The sequence below is a fragment of the Xyrauchen texanus genome, unplaced genomic scaffold (genome assembly GCF_025860055.1).
Source record: "Xyrauchen texanus isolate HMW12.3.18 unplaced genomic scaffold, RBS_HiC_50CHRs HiC_scaffold_656, whole genome shotgun sequence".
NCBI lineage: Eukaryota > Metazoa > Chordata > Actinopteri > Cypriniformes > Catostomidae > Xyrauchen > Xyrauchen texanus.
This window is the reverse complement of record NW_026266639.1, coordinates 1186-25000: the sequence shown is the minus strand read 5'-3', so window position 1 is coordinate 25000 and position 23815 is coordinate 1186. Positions and strand designations below refer to the sequence as shown.

Genomic DNA, 23815 nt, shown 5'->3' with positions numbered 1-23815 from the left:
TTATGGGATGTGTGATCTGATGGACCTGTTGGCTGAGATTCCAGATACGACGGTCGCAGTCTCCCAGCAGGACTCTGACACCATCATCTCCGTTCCCAAGAGAGGTGAAAACAATCCAAGCATTAGACCCATATTATAAAACCTCCTGTTGAACTGAAGAGTTCTACTTTGTGTAACGGTACCGCTGAGCTTTATATGCTGCACACTGACCTCATGTGCTGCTGTTCTCTCTCCCCTCAGAACGGACGGCAGAGGAAGTGGACCACACTCGACAGTTTGGGAAGGAGGTTGTAGACCTACTGAGACATCAGCCTCACTTCCGTATGTCCTTCAGCAAATTCATCCCCACATATCACCACCACTTTGGTCGTCAATGCAAACTCTCCTACTATGGCTTTACCAAACTCGTGGAGCTTTTCGAAGCCATTCCAGATGTTCTCATGGTGGGCAAACATCCTCCTTTTCAATGACGCAAAACCACACATACATGTATGTAGTGCCACTAGAACTGCAGACTGCTGGACTTATTTGTCTCTCTGTCAGGTGTTGGAGTGTGGTGAGGAGCGGGTGTTAGCCCTGACGGAGGTGGAGCGTGTTAAAGCGTTAGCAGCTCAGCTGGTGAAGTTGCTTCGAGCCCAGAGAGACTCTGGCCTGCCTGTCCATCAGCTGCTCTGTGAATATAGCAAGACGTTTGGCTACAGCCTCCGTCTGCAGGACTACGATGCCAGCACTCTGCCCGCTCTGCTCGGCAAACTCTGCCATGTGGTGAAGGTAGCGCAGTGCTCCCAGAGCATCAGGACTGCTTTTAGTATGAAATGTACATTTAGAAGATCAGAGCTGCAGAGAGAACAACTGATAACTTCAAGGAAGCATCATTAAATTCTCTCTCTCTTACTCACCAGGTAGTCGATGCTCCTGAAGGGAAAGAGGTGCAGCTTATTAACAGGAAGTCCCTGCGTGCCTTGACGTCTCAGCTGCTGGCTCTTATGATGTCACTTCCTGACGATCGGGATTATCTTGAAGTAGAAGAGCTGAGGAAGCAGTACGAGCTCACCTACGACATGCCGCTGAACCCCTGCGAGTATGGATTCATCTCGCTCGTGGAGCTGCTCAAGAGTCTGCCTTACCTTCTGCAGGTACGTTATTTCACCAGACTCTCCTCGAGTGGAAAACATTTGGTTGTGGAGATTCTGATGAGTGTCTCTCTTCCTCTTAAGCTCTCTGTGGATGATGATGATGCTGTTGCTGAAGAGCGTGTGAAATTGACGAGGCTTTATCAGTTTGCCCGTAGTGTCCGTGCCCTGCTGCATACGTACCACTATAACCAGATCTTCCTGTCCGAGTTCTGGGGTGCGTTCAGCAAATACACCAGCCGAGAGTTTCAGCCACAGGCATACGGCTATAAGACGCTTGATGAGCTGCTGGCTGCCATTCCACAGGTGCTCTGACCGCACGTTCACCTGCTCATTTCATTCAGACAGTAGTTAATGCTGTCACCTGACCACATTCTTTATTTTAAACAGGTCGTCTGGATTAAAGGTCATGGGCACAAAAAGATCATCGTCCTAAAGAACGACATGAGAGGTAGCAGAAATGTATTTCTATTTGGTGTTACTAGATTTAGCTCGTAGCTCACTGACTCTCCTGTGCACAATATTGAGCTATAAATAGGCACTTTATATGAAACGCTTGAAGACCATGAAATAGAGACGGTTGCATTTGTCAGACTACTTCATGGGATTTTCTGAGATTCTGCTAGTGATGCACCGAAACTGAAACCATTTTCTATAAATTATCAAATTCTAAATAGTATTATTATTGCAGTCTGGATCATGGTTTATTTGGCCATTTTTGAAAAGATGTGGATGAAATCAGCGCACCGTCTAACAGCCTCTCCTCATAATCGCCGTGTTTGGAGCGCGAGTTGCAGAACAGAAGTCAAGAAACGCTTGCGGCGGTTCTGATGCGTGATCTCAATCTCATCACGTGTTTAGTGTAAAAGTTCGCTCATGTCTGTTGAAGTCTCTCGCCTGCGGAAAAGCCTTTTCGTCCATGAGTTTGAATTCTCCGCTGTAATGTGAGCTCATGCCTGAAGCAGCGCTGTGATTGGATGGAAACGTTCCTTCTCATGAATAATGTGGAGGAACACTCCAAATCTGCTGACGTACACGTGTACTGTCAATCACATCTCAAGAGTTTACACGTATATCATCTCAATGGCTCAATAAATGATGAGTGCTATCATTGTTTTCTGTGATGTGTAACCGGTATATATCCGTTCACATCTCAAATGTGATTTGGGGTTTCATGACCAAATGTCCAAGAGAGCGGTCACTTCTGGGGATTTCGGCCAAGATTTTCAGCCATTTCCAAGTATAGGTCTGTGCAGAACAATAATGGGTTTTTGTGTTTTTCTAGCGGGGATGAGCGTTTCTAAAGTATCCAGTGAAAGTAGGGAATCTCACTGGTTAGAAGATGCCCACTGATTGGGAAAAGCCCATTTTAGTTCTGCTGAGACATGAGTCTCAATTTCTGTGCATCCCTAGTTTCTATGAGTTTTAAATGTCAAGCTGACAGTTTGTATTGATATGTACATGTTAGCTCGTGGTAGTCCCGCGGTCACTGTAGACAGCCCTAATCCTGATGAGGAGAACCGAGATGCTCACAGTCCAGCCAGCAGTAAGGACACAAACACACACACTGACATTTAATATATGTGTTTTCATTAATGTGTCAGTGAATGAATCAATGTCTGTCTGTCTGTCAGGTGAGATGGAGCTGCTCTGTTTGGGTTCTGGTTCTCCGGTGGATCTTTTGTGCGCTCCTGTTCCGTCCTGTCTCCCGTCTCCTCAGCTGCGTCCTGACCCAGTACAGCTGCAGCCCAGAGATCTGATCCACTTTGAGATGCATTCACTTAATCAGTGTGAACCAGAACCGGTTCACGATCAGCAGCCCCAGTCTGCCAAAGATCACCACACACCTGCTGAAAACAGTCCTTCGAGCAAACCCAACGCGAAAACATGCACCACAGACAGTCCCGGCCGCAGAACAGGGCGCAACAAGGTTAAACTGGCAGCTAATTTCTCCCTCACACCTGTCCTGTCTGTCTGAAGCCTCGGTGCGATACACGCGTCAACACGTCACATGACATCTGATCTCAAACATGGCAAATATTTGGTGCCAGTGTAACATGTTAAGATGCTCTCGGCACTGCTGTAACAACCTCACATGCAATAGATTGTGGTATCCTATAAGGTGAATTTCTATGTTTAAATGTTCTGTTTTCAAACCTTTGAGTTAGCTGGACTGCAGGATGTCGTGTTCTTGACTCTCAGAAAGGAGCAGACTGTTTGCTGCTTCAGCTCAAGAGGTTTTTATTATTATTATTATTATTATTATTATTATTATAAGCTCACTAGTTATCAGTCAGCTGATTGGTCGATCAGCTCTGAGCTGCAGTAACATCATGACCCGATGTGAACATGAACTGTGATGGTGATTCTCAAACGCACTTCCTCTGCAGGAATCAGGACAAACCTCCATTACAGTGAATTTGACCCATTGTTTCTGCTGAGACGCGCTGATTTGAGACATTATTTGTGTTATGTAAGCACATGGGCTCCGTCTAATGATGTAGAGAATGAATTTGATGGAAGGTGGAATTCACTTTATTCAGATCAGAGATCTCGAACGCTCCTTTTGTTTCTGCACAAGCGTCTGTAGGCGTCAGATGATCTGATCTCACAGATCCTTTTTTTCCTTTTTAAACTCTGTTTCAGAGCAGGAGTCTGTTATTAAAGCACTCTTGGCTTTTTCCCCTCTTACCTGCTTCATTAGTGGAAGTTTCCCTCGACACATGACTTGCAGAAGTCGTCTTAAATAACTTTCATATTCTGAATGAAGTCCATGTTTATTGAAACTCTGCTGATTATGGAGGATATTCACGCCTGTGGTTTAAGGTTTCACTTTCGTCCATGTTGAACACATGCAGGATAATGTTGAATTCTGGGGCCCCACACATGCTCCGATTCTAGTCCAGAGCACTTTGTCAATATTACAGATATTACTTTTGGCCAGAAGTTGGTTTGAAGTTCTATGCACATTGTGCATAAACCCTTGTTTCAAAAGTGGTCGTTTATGAGTAGCTGCAGAGCTTTACTGCATTTCTTTTATGCGTTTTGGCAAAATGATGCTAATGAGATGATCTTGATCTGTGTAGATGTTCCTCTGGAATGTCCAAGGTTGTTTGCTTTAACCTTGAGTTTGTGTCTTTGCTGTTTGCCTGAAAATCATCCAGAACGTTGAGGTCGTTCAGACTTCAGTGCGACACACAGCTGCTCTCTCGGGCTCTGTGGATCGAGTCTGGCTTTTACAATGGCTTGTATTAGCCATGGCGCTACCAGAGAGAGATGCCAGTGCAGTGCTGCTCATGTTTGACAGGATTGGTTCATGATGAAGTTGTTTTGTGTTGTTAATATGTCTTTGGATCAGACTTCTCCTGCGGCAGTGCATTGCATGAGCGGAGAGATCAGACATCGGCTGCTTTAATGGAAATCGAAACGGTTGGAGGTCGAAGAGAAGCTCTCCTCTAAGCACTCCCAGATAGTTGCCTTCCGATTGATTGACCATTCACTGGCGTCTCTGAGAACATGTGCTTTTGAAGATGTGTCGTCGCACGTCTTGTTTTGGGAGTTTCTGTGCGGGTGAGCGCACCAGTCTCGAGTCTTTGCCCCAGATGTCTCTCGATAACCTTTTTACTTTAATGTTTTCCGAATCCTTCAAAATGGTACCAGCTAACTCTGAGGGGAAGTGTCTTTAGCAGATAAACTGTACATTATTGTTTTTTCTATGCATGTTTGCATAACTTATGCCTCTTGTGGTGTCGGATGGAGATGTGATCTGTATATTTAACATTATGTGTTGGATCTACAGCAGAAATTTGTCTGTACCGATTGTGATTTGTACAATTATAATGTTTGTGTTTTGTAATTCTCTCACGCACATCAGACAACCACCGTGAATCCGGAACGCCCCTCGAAATCTCCTTTAGACTAAATTAGATGTATGACGTGAAGTCACAGATGCTCTTGCTTTATGGTTTTATTCTTCAGAACATCTCCACCTTGAGATCCTTTTTAGGAGTTTTATTTTTGTGGAATGACCAAATGATTTCTGTTATGTGTAATAAATATCACAAGCATCATTTTGTGTCCTGTTTTAAACGTGTGTTTCTCTTTGAGGCTGATTGGAAAGGAGATTATTTGTTGATATAATTAAAAGCAGGAGACCGCAACTTGCAGGATTTAAAGGATCTGCTGCTAATGTCTGGATGGCAGACACCTCACGACACCGTTGGAGGTCTTGTGGAGTCATGCGTCAGCGGGTCGGTGCTGTTTGGTGGCACATCATCGGTGTATGTGAGCTAAGTGCAATATTAATACCCCTGTAATTAAGATAAATCAGTTTAAGACCAATCAATTCTTTGACCTACTTAATATATTTGTTGAAGGCCATTTTAAGAGCAGCATATAAATCATAAATCAATGAAAATGTAGTTGTTAATTCACACATTTTACAGTCAATAGAAATATATTGATATTTAATTCTAGAGGTGATGAGATCTGCTCTTCCAAACATGACTGAAAACACAAAAGTTCAAGATCGGTCTTTATTCTTCTGTCAGGGGAAATCGAGCATCCCGATCCTGGAGGCCCACAAAGAGTCGGACCGACGCATGTTATCCGCTGACCGGGCAATAGTGCCTCCAAAACGGGGTTAGAGACACGCATTCAATTTAGGTAATGAACTCTACTAACCAGCTGATCAGTTCAATGATGTTTGTTTGATTATTAGCGAGACATTTAAATATCTCCTTTAGGGTCCTCCAGGAAATGGGTTGTGAAACCGTCACCTGATGGGTGTCCGAGAACAAGTGACTATGTGGCATCCATTCAGAACAGCAAAAACCTGCATAACATGAGATGTTTGTAAAACCAGTTTCAGTCAACTCGAGTAGTTCAGGTATATTCCTCATTCAGGACGAGCACACGGAAGCACTGCGACGGACGCGTGTATTAACAGCTAATGGAAGTTCTTGTGGAAAATGTTTTGACGTGACTTTTGGGATATGAATCCCCCTGTCCGAACAGAACTGATCACTCGTGAAGTAACGGGACTTGTGTGAGAGATCACACTGACTGCTTTCAATATATAGAATAAATGAGCATCAGACCTCATGAAGGCATTGAGAAATGCAGTTTGTATCGCCGCTTTATTCTGAGTTATCAAGTGACACGTTTCAGTCAAAGATCGTTTCATATTTAGGCAAATAAATGAACACTGTTCTGAGGTTGTTGATCACTTCCATAAAAACTGGTTCATTTTCAAGAACAGTTTGCAAAAATCCCAAAGCTGTGAATCGTTTTCAATCCAGGCCGTAGATGTGACGTGTGTTATAATGTTCAATAAACTGAAATATGAGCAGCACATTTCTTTCAAGGGAACAAAATGTTGAAGGGTTGAGATTAAATTTTTCAATGTTTCAGTCAATAATAGTTTCATTTTATTTTGAGCAAACTCGTTTGTTTTTATTCTCTAAAAGACGTGTCGTTTCTACCTTTGACAATCAGTTCACTCCCCCAGAATCCTTTGCTCCAAATTAAAGTGCTCATTACAGAGAAATATCTAGATTTATATATGAACATTAGTTTCACACATTTGACATGGCTTTCCATTTATTTCATTATATTTTACTTTTAATTTAAATTAATATAAAAGCTTTTACATTTGTAATTAATATATAGGTGTTTAAGCTTTAATGTTCTTATTGTAAACCTATATAAATGAAATGCCACATTATATTCAGTTATGTACAAACCTTTTCATGAGGATCTTCAGCGGATGTTCGTGTCAAAGGTCACTTGATCATGTGTTAATCATGAACGTCTTGAGAAGGATGAACCTGATCTGAACCGCTTCAGCTCAATCTGGTTTAGTCAACCTGAAACTTTGTGAAACAGACTTCTGGAGGAACACTTCACACGTCTTCTTTATCTAACACACCTGATTCTACTGAAGACGAGCCGTGATCTGTCAAACGGAGACCTCCAAAATGTGTAGACATTGTGTAGTCATTGTGTAATTCTTGTGTAGTCTTTGTGTAGGTCTTTTGTAGTAGTCGCTGTGTAGTTCTCGTGTGGTCGCTGTGTGGTCGCCGTGTAGTTCTCGTGTGGTCGGTGTGTAGTTCTCGTGTGGTCGCCGTGTAGTTCTCGTGTGGTCGCCGTGTAGTTCTCGTGTGGTCGCCGTGTAGTTCTCGTGTGGTCGCCGTGTAGTTCTCGTGTGGTCGCCGTGTAGTTCTCGTGTGGTCGCCGTGTAGTTCTCGTGTGGTCGCCGTGTAGTTCTCGTGTGGTCGCCGTGTGGTCGCTGTGTAGTTCTCGTGTGGTCGCCGTGTAGTTCTCGTGTGGTCGCGTGTAGTTCTCGTGTGGTCGCCGTGTAGTTCTCGTGTGGTCGCCGTGTAGTTCTCGTGTAGTTCTCGTGTGGTCGCCGTGTAGTTCTCGTGTAGTTCTCGTGTGGTCGCTGTGTAGTTCTCGTGTGGTCGCTGTGTGGTCGGCGTATAGTTCTCGTGTGGTCGCTGTATAGTTCTCGTGTGGTCGCTGTGTAGTTCTCGTGTGGTCGCTGTGTAGTTCTCGTGTGGTCGCTGTGTAGTTCTCGTGTAGTTCTCGTGTGGTCGCCGTGTAGTTCTCGTGTGGTCGCTGTGTGGTCGGCGTATAGTTCTCGTGTGGTCGCTGTGTGGTCGGCGTATAGTTCTCGTGTGGTCGCTGTGTAGTTCTCGTGTGGTCGCTGTGTAGTTCTCGTGTGGTCGCTGTGTAGTTCTCGTGTAGTCGCTGTGTAGTTTACTCAAAGAAAGGGCTGAGAAACTGCACTACACTATGACACTCACAGGTGTTTAAACATTTGTAATCTGTAAATGTAACTCAAACACTAAATCTATATTTGTAATTTTCAGTTTGTCAATGATACTGTGGTGGAGAGGTTGTTGTTGTTGTTGTTGTTGTTGTTATTGTTGATGATGATGATGATGATGATGATGATGATGATTATGAATGTTGTAAACACATGAATATTTCAAACACAGTTCAGTGTTTCCGGGGGAGATTTCGGGCTGTTCCTGGAGACGACACTGAATCTTACGCAGTCATTGATGTGTCACAAATCCAATCTCATTTAATTGATATTCATATATTTATAAAATTCACTTAATATTAGTTGCTTTGGGAAATCTCAATGCGGATCTTCACATGACGACACACGGAGTCTCTCCACAGCAGTCTTTAATGAGCGCCGCGCTGGTCTTGCTGATGGACGGTTTGTTGAGCGGCGGTTCTGCTGTTCTCGCCTGTGGAGCTCCTGCAGACACACAGTTGTGATTGAGGTTTAGTGTTTTTACATTTTTCATATTAAACTGGAAGAAACATTCATTAAGAGACGACACGCGTGTGATGAAGAACTCACTCTGTATCACACAGAGCTTCTGCTGGAGAAACTCATCCATCTCTTTATCTTCCTCCTGCTCTCTGTAACACAAACAACAAGACTTCAGAAAAACTGACGTCATCCATTAAAGATGTCTTAATTCAGTAAAATCATTTCATTCGTCTTGTTAGTTCTACGTCGTGTCACCTCAAACGCTCCACTTCTGCGTCGTCCACCAGGAAGTCTCTCTTCTGCACGAGCTGATGAATCTCCTGGATTAATTTCTCTTCTCTCTGACGAAGTTTCTTTGTCTTCTCTGCGTCTGTGTTCAAATTACTGACTTTTTAAACATTTAACACAAAGCCATTCATAATCTGTGTGTGTGTGTGTGTGTGTGTGTGTGTGTGTGTGTGTGTGTGTGTGTGTGTGTGTGTGTGTGTGTGTGTGTGTGTGTGTGTGTGTGTGTGTGTGTGTGTGTGTGTGTGTGTGTGTGTGTGTGAGCGTGTATTTATCACTTTGTGGGGACCAAATGTCCCCATAAGGATAGTAAAACCCGAAATTTTTGACCTTGTGGGGACATTTTGTCGGTCCCCATGAGGAAAACAGCTTATAAATCATACTAAATTATGTTTTTTGAAAATGTAAAAATGCAGAAAGTTTTCTGTGAGGGTTAGGTTTAGGGGTAGGGTTAGGTTTAGGGGATAGAATATAAAGTTTGTACAGTATAAAAACCATTATGTCTATGGAAAGTCCCCATAAAACATGGAAACACAACATGTGTGTGTGTGTGTGTGTGTGTGTGTGTGTGTGTGTGTGTGTGTGTGTGTGTGTGTGTGTCAGGTCACCTGGCACCATCACAATCTTCCTCAGTTCTTGTTTCAGGCTCATAATGTCTTTGCAAAGTTGAATATCGTCCATCCTGAAATATCAACAGAAAAAAGAAAAACAGATGTTCTAATCAAAGTAATTATAGAAATAAGACATTTTTAAAGGGTTCAGTGTTGGGTGTAATTTAATTACAAAACAATTAAAACAAAAAGAAGTGTAGCATGTTACTTCTGTTTGTGTGACAGTTCAAGTGTGTACGCCTTCTAGTTTTTTTTATAAAGTAATCACTTAAGTCAGCAGTCTTAGTCATTTGTATTGAAAACACAATCTTCTCACCCAAACTGCTTTAAACTCAGAACTGTCTAGTCCGAAAAGAGTAAAATTGCACTTCCCAAACTTTGCGACATCTTTGAGCATTCACATTTACACGTTAGAGACGTTTATTATCAGAAACTCGTACAGTCAACAGTGAAGTTTTGAGGAAGTTAGATGGATATTATAATTCCTGCAAAGCAGAAGAACTAATGATGTGAGAGTAAAATGTGTGTAAAAGCTTGTGCTGTTTGTGTGTTTGAACAATTTCATTAAAAATATTTAAACTGTTTAAGCACTAAAAACTTGGCTAACGTTAAGTGGAAAAAAAGAGTACTATAACCTCTTTAAAAATGTAAAGTGAATAGGTTAATGCACACACACACACACACACACACACACACATACGCACACACTCTCTCACACACACACACATACGCACTCACACACACAAACACAAACACACTCACACAAACACACACACACACAGAATTTGCACTAAGGATGACTCATCCAATGACGGTGAACGCTGCCAGTGTTGTACTCGACACCAGACTCATATTTTCATGGACTCGTGAGCAATTTGCAAGTGTGGACTCGGACTTAACCCCGAGTCCAGTCGAGTCCATTTTAAATCAATATACAGTGAGAAGCTTCAACTTATCTGACAAACATTTTTGACTGATAATATCAAATCAATCAAATCACTTTATTGTCACATGACGATGTACACGAGTGCAACAGTGTGTGAAGGTCTTGTGTGCAGGTCCGAATAACATATCAGTCATGACAGTGTCGAGACATATACCAATTACAATAAACAACATATTTACATATCAAATGTACACATACACAACACAATAATAATATACAATGTACAGTAAACAATACACACAATATAGAATACACATACAATAAAAATAGTATATATATAAAATATACAATATTGTGCTGTGTTGACATTCAGGCTGTTGGTTGATAGACAGTTGCCAATGTGTTGTTCAGAGAGAATATCATTTATGACAGTCCATTGTGAGATAAATAAACTGATAAATGTATCATGAGAGATCAAGTGTTCAACAGTTTGACTGCTTGGGGTTGAAGCGGTCATGTAGTCGGCTGGTGCGGGTCCTGATGCTGCAATACCGCCTGCCTGATGGTAGCAGTGAGAACAGACCATGACTTTGCGGTTGTGGGCGGTGCTATTGCCGTACCAGGCGGTGATGCAGCCAGTCAGGATGCTCTCTACAGTGCTGGTGTAGAACCGTGTGAGGATGTGCTGGTTCATTCCAAACTTCCTCAGCCGTCTCAGGAAGAAGAGGTGCTGGTGAGCCTTCTTCACAACGGCCTCAGTGTGGACGGACCATGTGAGTTCCTCAGTGATGTGGACACCGAGGAACTTGAAACTGCTGACTCTCTCCACCGGTGCTCCATTAATGGTGATGGGACTGTGTTCTCCGTCTTTCTTCCTGAAATCCACCACAAGCTCCTTGGTTTTACTGACGTTGAGGGAGAGGTTGTGCTCCTGACACCAGCGTGTCAGACTGTGCACCTCCTCTCTGTAGGCTCTTTCATCATTGTCAGTGATCGGACCTACCACAGTCGTATCGTCAGCAAACTCAATGATGATATTGGAGCTATGTGTTGCCACACAGTCATGTGTGTACAGGGAATACAGGAGTGGGCTGGGAACACAGCCCTGCGGGGCTCCAGAAGCAGAATGGAAGAGTGGTCTGATTTTCCAAATGGTGGGCAGGGGAGGGATTTGTACCCACCCCGAAATGGAGAATAGCAATGATAATAATAATAATTCCTTGCATTTATATAGCGCTTTTCTAGGCACTCAAAGCACTTTACATAGTATAGGGGGAATCTCCTCAACCACCACCAGTGTGCAGCATCCACCTGGATGATGCGACGGCAGCCATAGTGCGCCACAACGCCAACTACACACCAGCTATTGGTGGAGAGGAGAGAGTAGAGTTATGTAGCTAATTCAGGGATGGCGATTAATACGATGCCATGGTAGATAGGGGCCAATGGGGGGTATTTGGCCAGGACACCAGGGTTACACCCCTACTCTTTACGAGAAGTGTCCTGGGATTTTTAATGACCACAGAGAGTCAAGACCTCGGTTTAACATCTCATCCAAAGGATGGTGCCTTTTTACAGTATAGTGTCCCCATCACTATACTGGGGCATTAGGACCCACACAGACCGTAGGGTGAGCACCCCCTGCTGGCCTCCCTAATACCACTTCCAGCAGCAACTTTGGTTTTTCCCCCAGGAGGTCTCCCATCCAGGTACTGGCCAGGCTCAACCCTGCTTAGCTTTAGTGGGCAACCAGGAAAGAGATGCAGGGTGATATGGCTGCCGGCCAAGACCTGGTCCCCTCGTGTGTTGAAGCTGATGTGATGGTGGTATTTTGGTGCTATTGTTTTAAAATTGGCTTTGTTAAAGTCCCCGGTAACAATGAAGTGGCCTCAGGGTGCGCGGTTTCCTGCACACTTATACTCCCATACAGTTCCCTGAGTGCCCGGTCTGTGTCGGCTTGTGGGGGGGATGTACACCGCTGTGATGATGGCCGCTGTGAGGTAGCCAGAATGGTCGACACAGAAGCATGAGATATTCCAGATCAAGAGAGCAGAAAGACTAGATAAAATGTACGTTCCTCTGATCACACCATGATTTGTTGATCATAAAACACACACCACCACTTCTGCTTTTACCTGAGAGGTCTTTCGCTCTGTCCGCTCGGTGCACGGAGAACCCGCGGGTTCGATGGCCGAGTCTGGAATCTCCGCAGATAACCAGGTTTCTGTAACGCAACAGTCTCTCGTCTCTCGTTGGAAAGAGATCCGCGCTCTCAGCTCGCAAAGCTTGTTGTCCAGAGACTGAACATTTGCCAGTACAACGCTGTGTAGCGGGGGTCGACACACACGACATCTTAGTCTGATGAGTATGCTGGCTCTCCTTCTCTTTTGGCTGCCCAGACAAAGGGCTCCGCTGGCATGTTTGAAAACAGCGGGTCGGCAGTGAGGTATTTAAAGTCCGGTTTTCTGTGTCCTATTGCTGAACCAATGTCCAGAAGTGTTTGTCTATCGTAGACAATAAGACAGACAACATCCAAGACTAAAAACAAGAATTGCAGACAAAACAAACAAAAAACTGCAATGGGTCGGAGCTCGTAACGCAGCAGCCATACTCGGCGCCATCTTGAACTACTCCGAGACTAATATCAGAGATCTTGACATCATGTCACACAAATGAATTGTTGCATCCAGCCACGCTGTTTTTCAGTTGTTTTTCTATGTAAACATGCTAAACAGATGTCTTTGACCGTCGCATTACGTATCGCTGTGTTTTTGCCATCTCGTACAGGAGCGCCACAATGTTTCACAAAGTTCTTTTGTCAAGTGTTTAACTAACTGTTAAAACATGTCTCGAGACAACTGTGTCATACTTTTCCTGATAGCACACGTACAACACCCAGATGTCTATTTTACATTGTTTGCTCATTTGTGATACGTCTATAAGACAATGTCAATAAGACAATCTGTATATCTGATCTTTTTAAGATGTTTAGCAGATGTAAGATGCTTACCAGGTGAAAAGCTCTAAAACAGACATCTCGGAGACGTAAATGTGCTATTCATCGCACTGCATTGGTCAGAACGGCCTCTAGATGTTTAGAAAGTTACAAGAATGTTACACATACTGAAGAAAATGTGCAAATACTTCTCTCAATCTCATCAGATTAGATGGCTTCTGTGCACACCCCGAGATGAAATCTTACAGAAATGGTATCTTGACTTACAGTGATGATTAAAATATAGGAGTGCAATTGAGGAAATTGTTTACAAATTGAATGTAAATGTTTCTATCACTTTCTGCATAAACATTTTAGTTATTGTACAGTTGTACTGTATATTGTAAAGTAAAAATGTTAAATGTTCAAATAATAAATTAGGTTTATTTTATGTATGTGCCTATTGTTCTTTAGACTATTTAATATAGTCATAAAAAACTCTTGTCTTGGTCTTTACTGGTCTGGACTCGGATGAGCTGGTCTTGACTACAACCCTGAATGCTGCAGTGACTCACATGAATCTCAGTTCAGACTCGCGTCTCACCAACACCTCGCGCAGCCGCTGAATGCGAGTCATTTCAACCTCGATCTCGTCTGGAGACATGCAGCTCTCAACCATCGACACGTCCATCTGACCTACAGACAGACAGAGACTCAGTGTCCTCAAACTGGGAATATTACACACATAGGAAGGTCCAAGAACACCAACATGTCCAGCGTTTTTTGAAACAGATGCTGGAAACTCCAGTTTTTAGCATAAAGGCTTTTGTGGTCATCATTTCTGGCTGGATGATGTCATGAGGTCTTGCCTTGGTTCACATTGCTGTAATTTGTATTTATTTCCTCCATAATCTTTCAAAATAATTCTTCAGGTAATTTTTCACAAATTAAAAATAAACTAAATGTTTATTTAGAAAATTAAATGCTTACAGATCCTGGGATATGGGGTCAATATAATCACCTCTGCTCTATTAAGACCAGATTGGCCCGCATATTGTGTTGTTGGCAGTGTCGGTACTCCCTATAGGCAAACTAAACAAGTCATTAGGGCCCCCAATCCACCAGGGGGCCCCCACACTGTCAGAGAATTTATAAGTAGTGTTATGAACATACTGATGGGGGACCCCACACAAATCTTTGCTTAGGAGTGACACAGATTGGTGGGTTGGTATTTAATTGCAGTGACTCATATTGTATCAGACATGATCGATTAGTGTCAACATAAACTGAAAAAGAAAAGAAAACATCTTTAAGTAATAAAACCCTTTTCTGTAACTGAACAGAGTGATAATCTGTTGCATTTACCTAAAGATTTTGAATCAAGAATGAAGACGCAGTGACTTGTATGCAGGATCTCAACTCAATCTGTGATTTTTTTTAAAACAAATTGACTAACTGAAATTAATTGAAATTCCCAACTGATAATTCCTTTTAATGATTCATTTACTTGAACCGTCAAATGAACCGATTCAGATAAATGTTTTAAAATGCCCTCATGATAAAGTGGAGATGGTAACAGTGTTAATCATCAATGCAATTACTGATGAAAATATTCATTGACAAAGAGTTTTTGATTGAATTAACAATAATGAAGACCAAACGATAAAGACGAATCATGATGATAATGAAATGCTTTTAATTCAAACATTCTGTTGGCGAAAAATAATACTGAAAGATATTACGCACAAATGTAGAATTAATGAATTCTTATAATCCAATCCAGTACTGTAACAAATTTCTTGCTTTGATATTTTATGTAATACAATGACATTAACATATAAACACTCAATGAACACTTTATTAGGAACACCTGTACATCTATTTATTCATGTGATTATCTTATCAGACACGGGTCAGGAGCTTCAGTTCATTTTCACATCAACCGTTAGAATGGGTAAAAATGTGATCTCAGTGATTGGACCGAGGCATGATTGTTGGTGCCAGACGGGCTGCTTTGAGTATTTCTGGGATTTTCACACATAACAGTCTCTAGAATTTAATCAGAATGGTGCCAAAAACCAAAGACATCCAGTGAGCGGCAGGTCTGTGGACGGAAACTTGTTCATGAGAGAGGTCAACAGAGAATGGTCAGACTGGTTTTATAAAGTCTACAGAATCTCTGATAACCGCTCTACAGTCGTAGTGAGCAGAGTAGCATCTCAGAATGCACAACATGTCAACCCTTGAGGCAGATGGGCTAAAACAGCAGAAGACCACTTCGGGCACTTAATTACAACCATAGGGTTCTTAATAAAGTAATCAGTGAGTGTATAATATTAAAAAAGTATATATGTAAATTAGGAAAGTGTCCATATTCACTAAGACTCATCAATTAGTGAGTGTAGTAAGAAGTACATAAGACTAGTATAAAAATAAAATCAATAAGAATATCACATCTTATATTAACATTAAAATCAGATGTGATAACAACACTAATATTATCAATTTCATTACACTAATATTAGATATGACAATAACACAAATATCATCAGATGTAATAATGCTAATATCATAAAATGTGATCATAACACTAATAAAAATCAGATGTGATCATAAGACTAATATAATCAGATACGATCATAACACTAATATTATCAGAAGTAATGACACTAACATGATCAGATGTGATCATAACACTAATATCATCAGATATAATAACACTAATATTAGATGTGATCATAACACTAATATCATCAGATATAATAACACTAATATTAGATGTGATCATAACACTAATATCATCAGATGTAATGACACTAAAATTAGATGTGATCACACTAATATTAGATGTGATCATAACACTAATATCATCAGATATAATAACACTAATATCATCAGATATAATAACACTAATATTAGATATGACAATAACACTAATATCATCAGATGTAATGACACTAATATTAGATGTGATCATAACACTAATATCATCAGATGTAATAACACTAATATCAGATGTGATCATAACACTAATATCATCAGATATAATAACACTAATATTAGATGTGATCATAACACTAATATCATCAGATGTAATGACACTAATATTAGATGTGATCATAACACTAATATCATCAGATGTAATAGCACTAATATTAGATGTGATCATAACACTAATATCATCAGATGTAATAGCACTAATATTAGATGTGATCATAACACTAATATCATCAGATGTAATAGCACTAATATTAGATGTGATCATAACACTAATATCATCAGATGTAATAGCACTAATATTAGATGTGATCATAACACTAATATCATCAGATGTAATAACACTAATATCATCAGATGTAATAACACTAATATTAGATGTGATCATAACACTAATATCATCAGATGTAATAACACTAATATTAGATGTGATCATAACACTAATATCATCAGATGTGATAGCACTAATATTAGATGTGATCATAACACTAATATCATCAGATGTAATAACACTAATATCATCAGATGTAATAACACTAATATTAGATGTGATCATAACACTAATATCATCAGATGCAATAGCACTGATATTAAATGTAATCATAACACTAATATAATAACACTTATATTAGATGTGATCATAACACTAATATCATCAGATGCAATAGCACTTATATTAGATGTGATCATAACACTAATATCATCAGATGTAATAACACTAATATCATCAGATATAATAACACTAATATTAGATGTGATCATAACACTAATATCATCAGATGTAATGACACTAATATTAGATGTGATCATAACACTAATATCATCAGATGTAATAACACTAATATCATCAGATGTAATGACACTAATATTAGATGTGATCATATCACTAATATCATCAGATGTAATAGCACTAATATTAGATGTGATCATAACACTAATATCATCAGATGTAATAACACTAATATTAGATGTGATCATAACACTAATATCATCAGATGTAATAACACTAATATTAGATGTGATCATAACACTAATATCATCAGATGTAATAACACTAATATCATCAGATGTAATAACACTAATATTAGATGTGATCATAACACTAATATCATCAGATGTAATAACACTAATATTAGATGTGATCATAACACTAATATCATCAGATGTAATAACACTAATATCATCAGATGTAATAACACTAATATTAGATGTGATCATAACACTAATATCATCAGATGTGATCATAACACTAATATCATCAGATGCAATAGCACTAATATTAAATGTAATCATAACACTAATATAATAACACTTATATTAGATGTGATCATAACACTAATATCATCAGATGCAATAGCACTTATATTAGATGTGATCATAACACTAATATCATCAGATGTAATAACACTAATATCATCAGATATAATAACACTAATATTAGATGTGATCATAACACTAATATCATCAGATGTAATGACACTAATATTAGATGTGATCATAACACTAATATCATCAGATGTAATAACACTAATATCATCAGATGTAATGACACTAATATTAGATGTGATCATAACACTAATATCATCAGATGTAATAACACTAATATCATCAGATGTAATAACACTAATATTAGATGTGATCATAACACTAATATCATCAGATGTAATAACACTAATATTAGATGTGATCATAACACTAATATCATCAGATGTAATAACACTAATATCATCAGATGTAATAACACTAATATTAGATGTGATCATAACACTAATATCATCAGATGTGATCATAACACTAATATCATCAGATGCAATAGCACTGATATTAAATGTAATCATAACACTAATATAATAACACTTATATTAGATGTGATCATAACACTAATATCATCAGATGCAATAGCACTTATATTAGATGTGATTATAACACTAATATCATCAGATGTAATAACACTAATATCATCAGATATAATAACACTAATATTAGATGTGATCATAACACTAATATCATCAGATGTAATGACACTAATATTAGATGTGATCATAACACTAATATCATCAGACGTAATAACACTAATATCATCAGATGTAATGACACTAATATTAGATGTAATCATATCACTAATATCATCAGATGTAATAGCACTAATATTAGATGTGATCATAACACTAATATCATCAGATATAATAAAACTAATATTAGATGTGATCATAACACTAATATAATCAAATATAATAACACTAATATTAAATGTGATCATAAAACTAATATAATCAAATATAATAACATTAATAATAAATGTGATCATAACACTAATATAATCAAATATAATAACACTAATATTAAATGTGATCATAACACTAATATAATCAGATGTAATAACACTAATATTAGATGTGATCATAACACTAATACCATCAGATGTCATAACACTATTATCATCAGATGTAATAACACTAATATTAGATGTGATCATAACACTAATATCATCAGATGTAATAACACTAATATTAGATGTGATCATAACACTAATATCATCAGATGCAATAGCACTGATATTAAATGTAATCATAACACTAATATAATAACACTTATATTAGATATGATCATAAAAGTAATATCATCAGATGCAATAGCACTTATACTAGATGTGATCATAACACTAATATCATCAGATGTAATAACACTAATATTAGATGTGATCATAACACTAATATCATCAGATATAATAACACTAATATTAGATGTGATCATAACACTAATATCATCAGATATAATAACACTAATATTAGATGTGATCATAACACTAATATCATCAGATGCAATAACACTAATATTAGATGTGATCATAACACTAATATCATCAGATGTAATGATACTAATATTAGATGTGATCATAACACTAATATCATCAGATGTGATCATAACAATAATATCATCAGATGTGATCATAACACTAATATCATCAGATGCAATAGCACTGATATTAAATGTAATCATAACACTAATATAATAACACTTATATTAGATGTGATCATAACACTAATATCATCAGATGCAATAGCACTTATATTAGATGTGATCATAACACTAATATCATCAGATGTAATAACACTAATACCATCAGATATAATAACACTAATATTAGATGTGATCATAACACTAATATCATCAGATGTAATGACACTAATATTAGATGTGATCATAACACTAATATCATCAGATGTAATAACACTAATATCATCAGATGTAATGACACTAATATTAGATGTGATCATATCACTAATATCATCAGATGTAATAGCACTAATATTAGATGTGATCATAACACTAATATCATCAGATGTAATAACACTAATATTAGATGTGATCATAACACTAATATCATCAGATGTAATAACACTAATATCATCAGATGTAATAACACTAATATTAGATGTGATCATAACACTAATATCATCAGATGTAATAACACTAATATTAGATGTGATCATAACACTAATATCATCAGATGTAATAACACTAATATCATCAGATGTAATAACACTAATATTAGATGTGATCATAACACTAATATCATCAGATGTGATCATAACACTAATATCATCAGATGCAATAGCACTGATATTAAATGTAATCATAACACTAATATAATAACACTTATATTAGATGTGATCATAACACTAATATCATCAGATGCAATAGCACTTATATTAGATGTGATCATAACACTAATATCATCAGATGTAATAACACTAATATCATCAGATATAATAACACTAATATTAGATGTGATCATAACACTAATATCATCAGATGTAATGACACTAATATTAGATGTGATCATAACACTAATATCATCAGATGTAATAACACTAATATCATCAGATGTAATGACACTAATATTAGATGTGATCATAACACTAATATCATCAGATGTAATAACACTAATATCATCAGATGTAATAACACTAATATTAGATGTGATCATAACACTAATATCATCAGATGTAATAACACTAATATTAGATGTGATCATAACACTAATATCATCAGATGTAATAACACTAATATCATCAGATGTAATAACACTAATATTAGATGTGATCATAACACTAATATCATCAGATGTGATCATAACACTAATATCATCAGATGCAATAGCACTGATATTAAATGTAATCATAACACTAATATAATAACACTTATATTAGATGTGATCATAACACTAATATCATCAGATGCAATAGCACTTATATTAGATGTGATTATAACACTAATATCATCAGATGTAATAACACTAATATCATCAGATATAATAACACTAATATTAGATGTGATCATAACACTAATATCATCAGATGTAATGACACTAATATTAGATGTGATCATAACACTAATATCATCAGATGTAATAACACTAATATCATCAGATGTAATGACACTAATATTAGATGTGATCATATCACTAATATCATCAGATGTAATAGCACTAATATTAGATGTGATCATAACACTAATATCATCAGATATAATAAAACTAATATTAGATGTGATCATAACACTAATATAATCAAATATAATAACACTAATATTAAATGTGATCATAAAACTAATATAATCAAATATAATAACATTAATAATAAATGTGATCATAACACTAATATAATCAAATATAATAACACTAATATTAAATGTGATCATAACACTAATATAATCAGATGTAATAACACTAATATTAGATGTGATCATAACACTAATACCATCAGATGTCATAACACTAATATCATCAGATGTAATAACACTAATATTAGATGTGATCATAACACTAATATCATCAGATGTAATAACACTAATATTAGATGTGATCATAACACTAATATCATCAGATGTGATCATAACACTAATATCATCAGATGCAATAGCACTGATATTAAATGTAATCATAACACTAATATAATAACACTTATATTAGATATGATCATAAAAGTAATATCATCAGATGCAATAGCACTTATACTAGATGTGATCATAACACTAATATCATCAGATGTAATAACACTAATATTAGATGTGATCATAACACTAATATCATCAGATATAATAACACTAATATTAGATGTGATCATAACACTAATATCATCAGATATAATAACACTAATATTAGATGTGATCATAACACTAATATCATCAGATGCAATAACACTAATATTAGATGTGATCATAACACTAATATCATCAGATGTAATGATACTAATATTAGATGTGATCATAACACTAATATCATCAGATATAATAACACTAATATCATCAGATGTGATCATAACAATAATATCATCAGATGTGGTCATAACACTAATATCATCAGATGTAATGACACTAATATTAGATGTGATCATAACACTAATATCATCAGATGTAATGACACTAATATTAGATGTGATCACACTAATATTAGATGTGATCATAACACTAATATCATCAGATATAATAATACTAATATTAGATGTGATCATAACACTAATATCATCAGATGTAATAACACTAATATTAGATGTGATCATAACACTAATATCATCAGATATAATAACACTAATATTAGATGTGATCATAACACTAATATCATCAGATGTAATAACATTAATATCATCAGATATAATAACACTAATATAATCAGATGTAATAACACTAATATTAGATGTGATCATAACACTAATATCATCAGATATAATAACACTAATATCATCAGACATAATAACACTAATATCATCAGATGTAATAACACTAATATCATCAGATATAATAACACTAATATAATCAGATGTAATAACACTAATATCATCAGATGTAATAACACTAACATCATCAGATGTGACAATAGCAACAATATCATCAGATGTGATCATAACACTGATATCAGCAGATGTGACTATAACACAAATATCACCAGATGTAATCATAACACTAATATCATCAGATATAATAACACTAATATTAAATGTGATCATAACACTAATATCATCAGATATAATAACACTAATATTAAATGTGATCATAACACTAATATCATCAGATGTAATAACACTAATATTAGATGTGATAATAACACTAATATCATCAGATGTGATCATAACACTAATATTAAATGTGATCATAACACTAATATCGTCAGATGTGATCATAACACTAATATCATCAGATGCAATAGAACTAATATTAGATGTGATCATAACACTGATATCATCAGATGCAATAGCACTGATATTAAATGTAATCATAACACTAATATAATAACACTTATATTAGATGTGATCATAACACTAATATCATCAGATGTGATCATAACACTAATATCATCAGACGCAATAGCACTGATATTAAATGTAATCATAACACTAATATAATAACACTTATATTAGATGTGATCATAACACTAATATCATCAGATGTAATAACACTAATATCATCAGATATAATAACACTAATATTAGATGTGATCATAACACTAATATCATCAGATGTAATAACACTAATATCATCAGATGTAATGACACTAATATTAGATGTGATCATAACACTAATATCATCAGATGTAATAACACTAATATCATCAGATGTAATAGCACTAATATTAGATGTGATCATAACACTAATATCATCTGATATAATAAAACTAATATTAGATGTGATCATAACACTAATATAATCAAATATAATAACACTAATATTAAATGTGATCATAACACTAATATAATCAGATGTAATAACACTAATATTAGATGAGATCATAACACTAATATCATCAGATGTAATAACACTAATATCATCAGATGTAATAACACTAATATTAGATGTGATCATAACACTAATATCATCAGATGTAATAACACTAATATTAGATGTGATCATAACACTAATATCATCAGATGCAATAGCACTTATATTAGATGTGATCATAACACTAATATCATCAGATGTAATAGCACTAATATTAGATGTGATCATAACACTAATACCATCAGATGTGATCATAACACTAATATTAGATGTGATCATAACACGAATATCATCAGATGTGATCATAACACTAATATCATCAGATTTAATAACACTAATATCATCAAATGTGATCTCACCTTTGTCTGTTCTCAGGTTCGTCTCTTGCAGAGCGCCGTAGGTTTTCTGCATCCTCTCATTCTCTAAAATGACTTTTTTTAAATCCATATTAAACGTTGATGTATTTTTTTTTTATTCAATCTGTGATGTGTGATATTATTCACGCTCTCGTCTTTTTCACGCTTATTTGCGCTCTGCCGCACAGCTGAACATATTGATGCAATGATGCTCTGTGACGTCAGGGGCTGCAGGGCGCATGCTCACAAATGATGAAGCACGGGGAACACGAGAAATCTGATGTTCTTTATTTCATTTCATTTGTTACTGACAACAATACTAATAATATAGGTTAGCAAGATTAGGGTCGAATATTGTCAGACATGTTAGCTAATCACACTGAGAAGGTGAAGGTCTCATCTCAGCATCTACTGTTTGGTTTATAAATCAGCTGTTTAGGAGACACTTTTTCTCAGTCTTTATTTCCGCTTAAGCACAAGAACAATCTTCATTCCTATATGCATTTCATTATTTAAATTAAAAAGTGAAAAACCCTCAGGAATC

At 36.7% G+C, this 23815-nt stretch overlaps 2 protein-coding genes across 2 annotated transcripts; one reads left to right on the top strand and one right to left on the bottom strand.

Moving 5' to 3' along the window:
* The first annotated feature begins 6 nt into the window (after positions 1-6).
* LOC127642496 (meiosis regulator and mRNA stability factor 1-like) lies at positions 7-5197 on the top strand. Its single transcript, XM_052125121.1, has 8 exons — positions 7-104; positions 241-443; positions 544-771; positions 903-1136; positions 1218-1439; positions 1524-1584; positions 2602-2679; positions 2768-5197. Exons 1-8 carry the CDS (start codon positions 8-10, stop codon positions 3109-3111), a joined length of 1467 nt encoding a protein of 488 aa, XP_051981081.1. The 5' UTR covers position 7; the 3' UTR covers positions 3112-5197.
* A 2691-nt stretch (positions 5198-7888) lies between these two features.
* On the bottom strand, positions 7889-23481 carry bmerb1 (bMERB domain containing 1). Its single transcript, XM_052125122.1, has 6 exons — positions 23275-23481; positions 13717-13837; positions 9318-9391; positions 8680-8794; positions 8512-8573; positions 7889-8406 (listed from the first exon to the last, which is right to left on the bottom strand). The coding sequence occupies exons 1-6, from the start codon at positions 23360-23362 to the stop codon at positions 8294-8296; spliced, it is 573 nt and encodes a 190-aa protein (XP_051981082.1). The 5' UTR covers positions 23363-23481; the 3' UTR covers positions 7889-8293.
* Positions 23482-23815: the final 334 nt, after the last annotated feature.